The sequence below is a fragment of the Trichosurus vulpecula genome, chromosome 1 (assembly GCF_011100635.1).
Source record: "Trichosurus vulpecula isolate mTriVul1 chromosome 1, mTriVul1.pri, whole genome shotgun sequence".
NCBI classification, from domain to species: Eukaryota; Metazoa; Chordata; class Mammalia; order Diprotodontia; family Phalangeridae; genus Trichosurus; species Trichosurus vulpecula.
The window spans coordinates 171,521,838-171,533,977 of record NC_050573.1 but is presented as its reverse complement, the minus strand read 5'-3'; the positions used below and the strand labels follow the sequence as shown (position 1 = coordinate 171,533,977).

Sequence of the window (12,140 nt, the reverse complement as noted above, 5' to 3'; positions counted from 1 at the left end):
CTCTTTGTCCCTGCCTCTGTTGCAGTCCCAACCTGTTATGTTGTTATTGGAAACCTAGATTAAAATGAGAAAGCAACAGGCCATCTTTCTGGCTTCACTCCTTCACGCATTTGCTTTTCTTCCTGGCCTAGTTACAAATGAGGTGGTGCAAATCAAAGCTGGCGAGTACATGGGCCAGCTGCTGGAACAGGCCGCACTCCATTTCTTCGTCTCCGCTCGGATCAATGAGACCGGCAAGGTTCTTGCCATGCAGAAATCAACTGTGCTGCATATCCCTACAGTGAACCTCAAGGTCAGTTCCAGCAACTCCAAAGAGGGGTAAGACCAATGCATGCCCTAGTTCTTTGAGAAGTTGGGCATTCATTGATGCCAACTGGGTGTCAGTAACAAGTGAGCTCTGTGTGTGTGTTCCTTATTGCTCTCTAAAACCTGAGCCAGAATCTTCTGTTCTTTGAAAGAAATAAACAGCCCTATATATAGTCACACAGACATTTCTCCAGATATAAATAAGTAGCTATAGCTGGAGATATAAGTGTATCTCTGGTTATAAATGTACTTATAGAAAAGTAACTAAAGATGTGATAGATACAGAAACACAGCTAACTCTATTAATTATTCAGAATAAATCAGGGGAGGAACAGCACACATAAATGAAATATTCCCCCCACCCTGAGGTAAACTCCCCCACTGTGCTGTACCCAAAAGGATTTTAACATCATCAACCTTTAGTTCCTAACAAGGTACACAAGTAGGCTGGTTTGTATCAGACTTTTATATCCTGGCCAATCTCCTGCTTCAACCTTCAGAATCTGTGGCTTCCAGTTACTACCAGAAATCATGGTGTAGATTTATAGCCAATTCCCTCAAATTTGGGGGTGGGGGAGGTTTCTTTTCACACCACCCTCCACAACACCATTGATAGTTCCTAGGAACAGGGAAGGCAGCAGCAGCTGTGGGAGAGGGGGTGTGTGGGAAGAGCTGCTTTCCCATATGCCTTAGCTTAGAATATAAACCAATCAACACAGGTTTATAGATGGATTCATTGATCAATTCAGTTCATTGATCAATCGACATTAGTTAAGCACCTACTATGTGCTAGTCACTGTGCTAAGTGCTGGGGATACAAAAAGAGGCAAAAGACAGTCATCCCTGTTCAAGGGGCTTATGATCTAATGGGGGAGGCAACATGCAAACATATATAGATATAGATATATATCAAGCTATATACAAGATGACTAGGAAATAATTAATGAAGGATAGGAATCAAGAGGGATTGGGGAAGGTATCCTGTAGAAGGTAGGATTTGGGGGGAGATGTAAAAGAAGCCAGGGAGGTCAGTAGTCAGAGTGGAGGAAGAAGAACATTTCAGTTCATGGGGGATAGCTGGAGAGAGTGTCCAGAGCTAAGAGATGGAGGGCTCCTGGCAACACTTAAGGCCACAGCCAGTGGCACCTCCTTACCTGTAAGCAAAAGCACAAGACTGATAAAGGAACTGGGGTGCCCAATGATAAAGGCACCATCAGATGTCCAGCAGGCATCCTACACTAATGGGTGCCAGGAGATTTCTCAGGTCAGCGACAGCTAACAAATAGCACCCAGATCCTAGACAGGAATACTTCTGGCAATAGCCATTTTCTGAAAAATGGTGCTTAAATTATAGAATTATCAAAAGTTTTAGATGGAAGGAGCTTTAGCGATAATAAAAATAGCACCATAACCATAATAATAATGATAGCTAGCATTTAAACTAGCATTAGAGCTTTAAGTTTGCAAAGCATTTTGCATGGTATCTCATTTAATACACCTATTTGTACATGTACATATATATCTATATATCTATGTGTATACATATATACACACACATATCTATGTATAAATACATATACATATATGTATATACACACCTATATGTACACATATAATGTCATAATTTTCCTTTTCTTTTCAATCTAATTGCTGGTAGTAGGCCATTCTATGTTTTTGTAGACTCCTAGTCTCACACATTTGAAGTTGAAATGAACATTAGAAGTCCTGTAGTTCTGCCCCCTTAATTTTACATTTGGTGTATGTGAGTATGACAGTATCTATGTAAAAGTTTTGGTGGTTTCCTTTCACACTCAAATGTCTTTAAAGTCCTTTTTTTAATGTGTAGCTCCTCAGATTCTCTCCTGTCTCTAGTAGTAAATGGTATTTGGTAGCCTTTCTTTCCACCTCTTTGTTCACCCCCTCCCCCCAAAAAGATGAAACAATGGAGTTGGGAAGTCCTAGGTTTTAATGGTGCCTTGTTGTGTGACCTTGGGCAAGTCAGTTCTCTGAGCCTCAGGCTTTCCTCATGTATAAAATAAGGGAGAATGGACTCGGTGACCTCTGAGACTATTGTCCCTTCTACCTCTAAATCTATAATGCCATGAATACTGGACTAAATTATAGAGATGGTTAGAGAAAGCATTGTTCTTCCCCCTTCTAAAGCTTCCATGTTAATAGATTCTGCTGAATTTTGAAGTCTGTTCCCCCTTGCAGTGGCTCCTCTGCATAGCACCCTCATTCCCAGATGGGTACCTGTCTGGGAGACATAACTTACCACCATTTGGCAGGCTTTCCATTCCATGCACATCTGGTGAATCATGGATGATTTTGTCCACAAAAATATTTACTATGGTAATAAACAACTCAACCTCTGAATGCATATTTGTAGAAATATTTGGGTTTATGAGAGAGCCCTACTATTATAAGAAGGCACTTTTCGCTTCCATTTTTTTCCCATCAAGAGAATGATAGAACAATATACTTTAAAGAATGTAAAAAAGTAGTATGCCACTAGTAACTGAATTATTCCCTAGATATAATTTACATTAACTCAATGGATTCAGTGCCATCTGATTCATTATAAAAGTCTTCCAAAGAAGCATGGGGAAAATTATCAATAAGTCCCAAATCACTGTTTTGTGACAAATCCCAGCAAGTTCAGGGCACTGTTTTTTCTGACACCATTTAAATGAGTGATAGTCCCCTTTGCCCTAAATGAAAAAAAACAAATGCCATTATCATCAATTAATATATATTGAACACTCAGAGGGTGCCTGGCAACTTACTCTGATGTATTACATAGGAATCTGTTTCTTTCTCTATCGAGTGAAAAAGATTGGTGGGAAGAGTTCAGCTCTGTTTCTTTGAGAATTTAACTAAAGTTTAGCTCATGATCATTGACCTTACCTAGTAATAAATAAAGAAGTAATATAGGAAGCCATCCTTCAGTGTCTTCCAGGAAATAAATGTAGCCTTCCTTGTAAATAGAGGCTAATATCTTTGCTCTTCCACTGTCAGAATATATGTGAAATCCCTGTTTATATTTTCCCAGCAAGTAATTGGTTATAATTGGTTTACAATCCTAGGCTGAGGGAAAGGACAGAAGATAGTAGGCTAGGTAATTAGTTGCCAGGATCAGGATATATATATATATATATATATATATATATATATATATACATATATATATGTATATATGTATATATATGTATATATATGTATATATGTATATGTATATATGTATATATGTATATATGTATGTATGTATATCACATATCCATATATATTGCAAATCTTGACTTATTTCAATCAAAATAAAAACTATTATGACTCTCTCCTCCCCCCCTTAATTAATGACATAAATACTATGTACAACTAAGATCACTCTTATTTTTCCTCAGAATATTTTTCTTCTAACTGAGCTCTCACTTTGAGCTCTCTTTTATAGTAAAGGTGTTTTTTTTAAGCATGTACTAAATGAAAGGAATTTTTGGAAAGAATTTTCTTTAGAAAAGCCTATAGTCACAACAGTGACTTTCCAAGAGACCAAATTATTGGAGTTTTCTATTGAAACAAAACACTGACCTTGTTCAACTGGCCAAATTAAATGTCATAGACATGAAATCAATAAGTGAATATTGGTAGATTATATTTAAGCTGGAAAAGTGCCAAATAATGTTTCTTTTTTTAAAAAAAAGATAAACATTTTAAATCTAATATTGAAAAAAATCAGAAACCAGTGACTTTATAAATATGAAAATTGACAGTGATATCACTTTACATGACCATTTGGAAGCATTAGAGTGAATGCACTGATTTCTAAAGCAGATGCATATAAAAGACTTCATACAACCTTCACTGGATAAGCCGAAGGATCCCTTTGTTCAAGGTTTTATGAGGGCAAGAATTCAGAAATACAAATAGGCTGATTGGGAATGCCTTGCCCAGCAAAAGGATTGAGTGCAAATAAGTAGAAAGCTGTGGAACGCCCCTTAGACACTAAAATGAAAAAAAATTTTGCCCGACTACTATGGCAGTAAGTTAGAGTTTTCCATGCTTCATAAGTACCATATACTGTGATATTTCTTTTTATTGCACCCACCCCACAGCTAAATTCAAAGCACAACACCTAAATATTGTGCTTATGACTAACCTGATTTTTCTTCTGTAATAAAAAGGGAGAAAACATAATAAATTTTCCAACCAAAGCTGATATTGCTGAACTTGACCTGGCTTTTCACAATTAGTTTTTTTTTTTATTTCTAAGATTAATTACAACATCTCTCCACACAAAAATCCTACTCAGATGTCATTGTGATGTGGAGGTGACCCTGGGGTCTCTAAGGCTAACTCAGTGAAAGTAAAAGCTCAGACAGATTCTACCAAACTTAAAAGACTTCAAACAGAAGTCCAAAAACAGACTGTACAACCCAAATATGGAATAAAAGAGTGTGACTTTGTACCATTAGACTTTTCTATGTGAGGCTAAAACAATCTGTCAATGCACCTGAAGGGGAAATGGGCTGGGGGACAGAGCACCTAAAATAGTTTTTTTAGATCATAGAGCCCTAAGCCAAAAAGATAAATCCCGTGGTTGCTGACTGATTTAAAAATTTTTTCAAGTTCTGGTGGTATTAGCTAACTTCTTATCTCAACAGTAGCAAAGAGTTGTGATGAAGAAAAGGAAGAAGGAAAGAGAGAAGGGCAGGGAAGGGCAGGGAAGGGCAGGGAAGGGAAGGGAAGGGGAAAGAAGAAAAGAAAGGGGGAAGGGAAGGAGGAAAAGAAAGGGGAAGAGGAGGAAAAAATGTCATGCATGACTCAAAATACAAACACCTTTTTGCCCATTTTTGATTTCTATGTTCATTGTGGTCAAATGAGCTGTGACATCTTCCTGTTCAGCCATGCTGATTTCAAGTGTATCCTGGAATCTTCTGAGGCAGGTGCAAAGCTGTGTGGAGGCTGTCTTCCACTTCTGGCATCCGGCACCTTGCCCAGCTTTGTTCTGCCAAAGGAACTCTGAAATACAGGCTACCTGGCAGGGAATCTGAGAATTTCCGTAGGAAAGGGGTTCATCTGGTGGCTCTCACCACTGAAACCTGACACCTCAAAGAATGCATTTCTACCTCCTGCTGACAATGAACAGCCAGTGCCCTCAGCAATTATCCCTCGCTCTAATTAGGTGTATAGGTTTTGTTTTGTTTGTTTGTTTGAGGGGGGGAGGAAATGTTTTTTTGGGGGGGGGAGGGTTTGTTTTTATTTTTGTTTTCAGAAAGGGTACACCATACTGAACGGTATTCTTCTATCTTCTTGATGCGCATCCCTCAGTCAAAGTGATACATTACTCTCTCCTTCTTAAGATTCTTCTGACCAAAAGTAGTTGCACCAAATCTTTAAAATGAAAAGAAGTAGATTTTGTTTGACATGATAAGTTGCATTTTTGTTTCCTTTGCCCCTTAGGTTCGAGGACAAAAAGTGGTTGGTTCAGACATGGTTGTTACAGTAGAATTCACCAACCCACTGAAAGAAACACTGTACAATATCTGGATACATCTCGATGGGCCTGGAGTAATGAAACCAATCAGGAAAATGTTTCGGTAAGGATCACACTGACGTCACTGGGGTTGCTTTCTCTGTTTCGCATTCTTTCCTTTCCTGTAGCCTAGAAGAGGAAAAGGGGCACAGAATGGTGGGTCAAAAGCTCCAGATTCCAAGGCCAGATCTGTCATTTACCACCCGGGTGACTTCCAACAGGTCATTATCCCTCTGGATCTCAGTTTCCTTTTTTATAAAATGATGGGAATGGACTAGATGATTTCTAAACTCTGTGAAATTTCCCCAGTAAGTGAACAAACTCCTAATTTGCCAGGGGGGCAAAGAAGAGAGGCAGGATAAGGTAGGGGGTAATAGAGCTGGTCTCAGAGTCAGGAAGACTTGGATTCAAGTCCTGCCTCTGAGAAATCTAGGCTCTGTAACCCTGGACGAAGTCACTTAAATTCTCTGTGCCCCCAGACATCTCTCAAAGTCAAAGTCAAAGAGCATGTGCCGTCTGAACTAGCTGATGAAGTCATTCACCAGGAACTCCTTATACCAATGAAATCACAAGTTGAGCCCCACCCCCAAAAGTATAACTAAATAAAAGCATTATTGATTCGCCATCCCCAACTACTTTAAGCCTCCTCAGGTCTCAGCCCATCCTAATAGCAGAAACTCAAATTCTGAGGCCCTTCTTAGCAAAAATTTAAGAAGGAGCCCCATTTCCCTTTATTGACTATAATATAAATCCATTTCCAGCAGAGAGATAAATAATAATAATAGAAATAAACATTTATTGAGTACCTACTTTGTACCAGGCACTGTGTTGTGCTTTACAATTATTATCTCATTTGATCCCCGCAACAATCCTAGGAGGCAGGTGCTATTATTATATTCATTTTACAGATGAAGAAACTGAGTCAAACAGGATGCCCTCCCTTCAAGTCCCCCCTATACACACACCCTGAATTGTTTCTTGGATGGTATTTATGACTCTACTCCTGCACTGTCAGCCAGCTTCCTTAGCTGCCCACAAGGAAATGCTGAGTACAGGGGTAGAGAATGAGGTCTGGGACAGTCTCGCTTTGTCACACTCTACCATTTGAGAAAGATGGCTCCAGAGCTGCTCCAGGGTCTGTGGAGTCCTGATAGAGTTAGGCCTCAGTCAATCTTCGTGCCAGTTTATCTGATATGACTATCAGGTCCCACAGTATTGCTGACCCCAAATTCCTTGAGCATCACAGATACTGGGAGTCAAAAGAGACTGCAGAGATCATCTATCTGACCTCCCACCCACTGTAGAAACTCATTCTTCAACATCCCTGACAGATAGACATTCTCTTCTACTTGAAGATTTTCAGTGCCAGGGAACTCACCCATTTCACAAAGAAACCTATTTCTCTTATGTTCCAAAGAATTCTAATTGGTAAAAAGTTCTTCCTAAAACTGAATCAAAATCTGTCTTAACCTGCAGGGTACTCTGATAAGAACATGGGATGTGGAGTTAGAAACTCTGTGTTAGAATCCCAGTCCTGCTACTTATTACCTGTGTAACCTTGGAAACTTAGGCAGCTAAGTGACATAGTGGATAGGGCTATGGACTTGAAGTCAGGAAGACCAGAGTTCAAATCTAACCTCAGACACTAACTAGCTGTATGTCATTGGGCAAGTCATTTAAACTCCCTAGGTCTCATTTTCCTGTACAGGTAGTATTACAATAATATTAATAATTATTATAATAGTATTATAATATTAGTAATTACTATAATAGTATTATAATACTAATAATTATTATAGTAGCATTATAATAATGCCTACCTCCTAAGGTTGTTGTAAGAATTAAGTAAGATAATACAAAGAAAAGTGCTTTGCAAAACTTTAAGCTATTAAAACTGAACTGAGACATTTGAGACGCCCTGTATAAATGCTAGTTATTATCAATCAGTCATTCAATAAACATTTATTAAAAGAACTTACGCTAAGCTCTAGAGACACGAATAAGGCAAAAGACAGTCCCTGCCCTCAAGGAGCTCATAGTCTAATGGAGGAGACAACAAACAGATATATACAAACAACCTATATACAGGATATATAGGAAATAATTAACAAAGGGAAGGATCTAGAATTAAGAGGGGTTGGGAAAGGCTTTCAGTAGAAGATGAGATTTTAGTTGGAACCTAAAGGAAACCAGAGAAGTCAATAGGCAGAGATGAGGAGGAAATTTTCTATAAATGGGGCGCAGCCTGAAAAAATCCCTGGAGCCAAGAGATGGAGTGTCTTGTTGATGGAATGGCCAGAGGCCAGTGTCATTGGATTGAAGATTACCCGATGGGTAGAAAGGTGTAAGAAGAGTGGAAATACAGGAGGGAGCTAGGCTTTGAACTCCAAGCAGAGGATTGTGTATTTGATCCTAGAGATGAAACGGAGACACCAGAGTTTATTGAGAAGAGGGAATAATGTGGTCAGACCTGCACTTTAGGAAAATCACTTTATTGGTTGAATAGAGGATAGATTGGAATGGGAAAAGACTCGAGGCGGACAGATCCACTGGCAGGCTGCTACAGTGGTCCAGACTAAGGTGGTAAGGGCCTGTATGAGAGGGTTAGCAGTGTCAGAGCAGAAAAGGGAGCTTATTCAAGAGATGTTGCAAACATAAAATCAGCAGACACCTTGGTAACAGATTGGATATGAGGGGGAGAGGTGAGAGAGTGAGGAGTTATGAATGATTCTAGCTTGCCAGCCTGAAACACTGGGAAGTTAGTATTAACTTCTACAGTAATAAGGAAGATAGGCAGGCAGTAGGATGTAGGAGGAAAGATAATGGGTTATGTTGTAGATATGTTTAGTTTCAGATATTTACTGGACATCCAGTTTAACATGTCTGAAAAGCAGTTGGAGATGCAAGATTGGAGGTCAGCAGAGAGGTTGGGTCAGGATAGGTAGACCTGAGAATTGTCAGCATAGAGACAGTGATTAAATCCACAGGAGCTGATGAAATTAACAAGTGAATTAGTATAGAAGGAGAAGAGGAAGGGCCTGAGAGACACCGTACAGTTAGAGGGAGCCTGGGAGAGAGGGGTCCGTAGATGGGACAAAAATCAGGAGAGAGGTTGTCTCAAAAACCCAGAGAGAAGAGAATATCAAGAAGAAAGTGATCAATAGTATTAAAGAGAGACTGAGGAGATACTGAAGAGAGTGAGTATTGAGAAGAGGCTGCTGGATTTAGCAATTAAAAGATCATTAATAACTTTGGAGAGGTGAAGAAGAGAGTGAGAGGTAAGTGGAGGCACCTATTACTATTATTGTTATTAATTACTGCAATTTAATTGTAATGATTTGCCTCTTGACAGACCTTCAAGGCAGTTCATGTGTACCTCACCCACCCCCTCCCTTGCTGTTCTCTTTTACCCCAGACTTTTCCCTCCACCATCCTTTACATAAGTGGTTTCCAGACCCCTTTCCATACAGATCACTTTCCTCTGTTCACGACCAAGTCAGTCCATCTCCCTTAAAGTTTGTGCCTAGAACTGAACACAGGTCTCTAGAGTGTGCTAGCATGCTTTCCAACTTTTTGATCTCTAAAAAAATATAGGGTGCCCCAAATGTTTAAGCTTTAGTAATAGCTTAAAATGGCACTAAGTCTTTTGGGACATTCTGTTAATTACTGGAATTAATAGCTAGCATTTCTATAGCACTTTACATTTGGAAAACACTTTATGTACATAAATATCTATCAGTCTCGCAACAACTCTGTGAGCTGTTACAAGTATTATTAATGCTTTTTACAGATAAGGAAACAGTTGCAAAGACATTGACTCATCTATGGGTCATATAATGCTATGTACCATGGGCAGTATTTGAACACATCTTTTTTTAAGCTTCATGAGAGCAGGGACTGTTTTGGGGTTTTTTTGCCTCTTTTTGTATCCCCAGTGCTTATCACTGTGCCTGGCACATAGTAGGCACTTAATAAATGTTTACTGAATTGGATTTTTGACTCCAAATCCAGCCAGGGTCAGTTGGCATCGTTTTTGTTATTGTTGTTTGTCCTTCATTTTCTTTTTTTTAATTGAAAATATGTGTTTTTATTGTTTTCATATAGAAGAGTTATAGGGAACTCTTTATAAATCAATAAATATTAAATATACATACATACACAGATATGCATATATTAATGACCATCTAATAACTATCCAAATACCGGATTTTGTGTACGTTAATCATACATTCAATTTGAAGCAATAATTCTTTTAGAATTTGAAGTGTCTCTCTACTGAACATTTGAAACATTTCCCCAGTTTGCTTGATACACAGATAATCTAAAATGATGCCTCTGGCTTATATCATAGTTTAGATACTATACACATTGTAAAGCTATAAATTTATCACTTTGCCTTGGCTTTGTAATGATACCCTGAATTGCGCAGCCTGAGCAACCCACAAATAATACATTTTCCTTAGACAGCCTTGTGCTCACAAAAACCACCTGCAAAATAAAGCCAAAAGGGGTGCTAAAATGATGTAGACCACTGAGAGGAAAATACTATTGCAGAATCAAAGTATAAAGAAGGGGAGTATACTTATAAACTTTTTATTTAAATTTAAAAAGTTAAGTAGTTATAACTAAATTAAAAGTTTAAGTGTTATACACTAACAATAATCCCCTTTACTTAAGTAAAATCCTATGGGAACTTTAGAATTTCTTTTAAAAAACTTGTTATTTTCTCCCCTTTATCAATCAACTGACATTTTATGTTCTGTATTTCCAATTTGGTATTTTTTATATGGTCTTTGCTTATACCATCAATTTATCCTCATCACCTCCCATTTCAAAGTATCTTTTTCTTACTCTGCCTTTTACAAAGAACTAACTTTTTTTTCTTTAAGTTTCTTCTTCTTCCTTTGCTTTTTTATTAATTTAATTTGTTTATTTAACATATTTAGTTTTCAGCATTGGTTTTCACAAGAGTTTGAATTACAAATTTCTCCCCATTTCTACCCTCCCCTCCACTCCAAGGATGGCATATATTCTGGTTGCCCTGTTCCCCAGTCAGCCCTCCCTTCTGTCACCCCATTCGCCCTCCCATCCCCTTTTCCCTTCCTTTCTTGTAGGGCAAGATAAATTTCTACGCCCCATTGCCTGTGTATCTTATTTTCTAGTTGCATGCAAAAACTTTTTTTTGTTTTTGAACATTTGTTTTTAAAACTTTGAGTTCCAAATTCTACCCCCTCCTCCCTTCCCACCCACCTTCCCTAAGAAGTCAAGCAATTCAACACAGGCCACATGTGTATCTTTGTATAACCCTTCCACAATACTCATGTTGTGAAAGACTCACTGTATTTTGCTCCTTCCCAACCCATCCCCCCTTATTGAATTTTCTCCCTTGACCCTGTCCCCTTTCAAAAGTGTTTGTTTTTGATTACCTCCACCCCCATCTGCCCTCCCCTCCATCATCCCCCCCTTTTTTTTGGTTCTTCCCTCTTCTTTCCTGTGTGGTAAGATACCAAATTGAGTATGTATAGTATTCCCTCCTCAGGCTAAATCTGATGAGAGCAAGATTCACTCATTCCCCCCTCACCGACCCTCCCCCCTCCTCCCCAGAACTGGTTCCTCTTGCCACCTTTATGTGAGATAATCCACCCCATTCTATCTCTCCCTATCTCCCTCTTGCAATATATTCCTCTCTCATCCCTTAATTTGATTTTATTTCTTTTAGGTATCTTCCCTTCATCTTCAACTCACCCTGTGTCTGCTCTCCCTCTCTCTCTCTCTCTCTCTCTATCTCTCTCTCTCTCTCTCTCTCTCTCCATATACATATATATACCCATACATATATACATACGTACACATTCACTTATATATATATATATACATAAACATATATATATATATATACATATGCATATTCCTTCAGCTACCCTAATACTGAGGTCTCATGAATCACACATATCATCTTTCCATGAAGGAATGTAAACAAAACAGTTCAACTTTAGTAAGTCCCTTGCAATTGCTTTTTCTTGTTCTTTTTCTTGATTACCTTTTCATGCTTCTCTTGATTCTTGTGTTTGAAAGTCAAATTTTCTATTCAGCTCTGGTCTTTTCACTGAGAAAGCTTGAAAGTCCTCTATTTTATTGAAAATCCATATTTTACCTTGGAGCATGATACTCAGTTTTGCTGGGTAGGTGATTCTAGGTTTTAATCCTAGCTCCAGTTGACCTCCGGAATATCGTATTCCAAGCCCTTCGAATCTCTTAATGTACAAGCTGCCAAATCTTGGATTATTCTGATTATGTTTCCACA

At 38.5% G+C, this 12,140-nt stretch overlaps 1 protein-coding gene across 1 annotated transcript in view; it reads left to right on the top strand.

Moving 5' to 3' along the window:
* F13A1 (coagulation factor XIII A chain) overlaps nt 1-12,140 on the top strand; it is a 198,692-nt gene that overhangs the window by 173,905 nt on the left and 12,647 nt on the right. The window contains exons 13-14 of the mRNA XM_036766459.1: nt 132-292; nt 5,764-5,900. Coding sequence (XP_036622354.1) covers nt 132-292; nt 5,764-5,900 — 298 coding nt within the window. The remainder of the gene's footprint in view (nt 1-131; nt 293-5,763; nt 5,901-12,140) is intronic.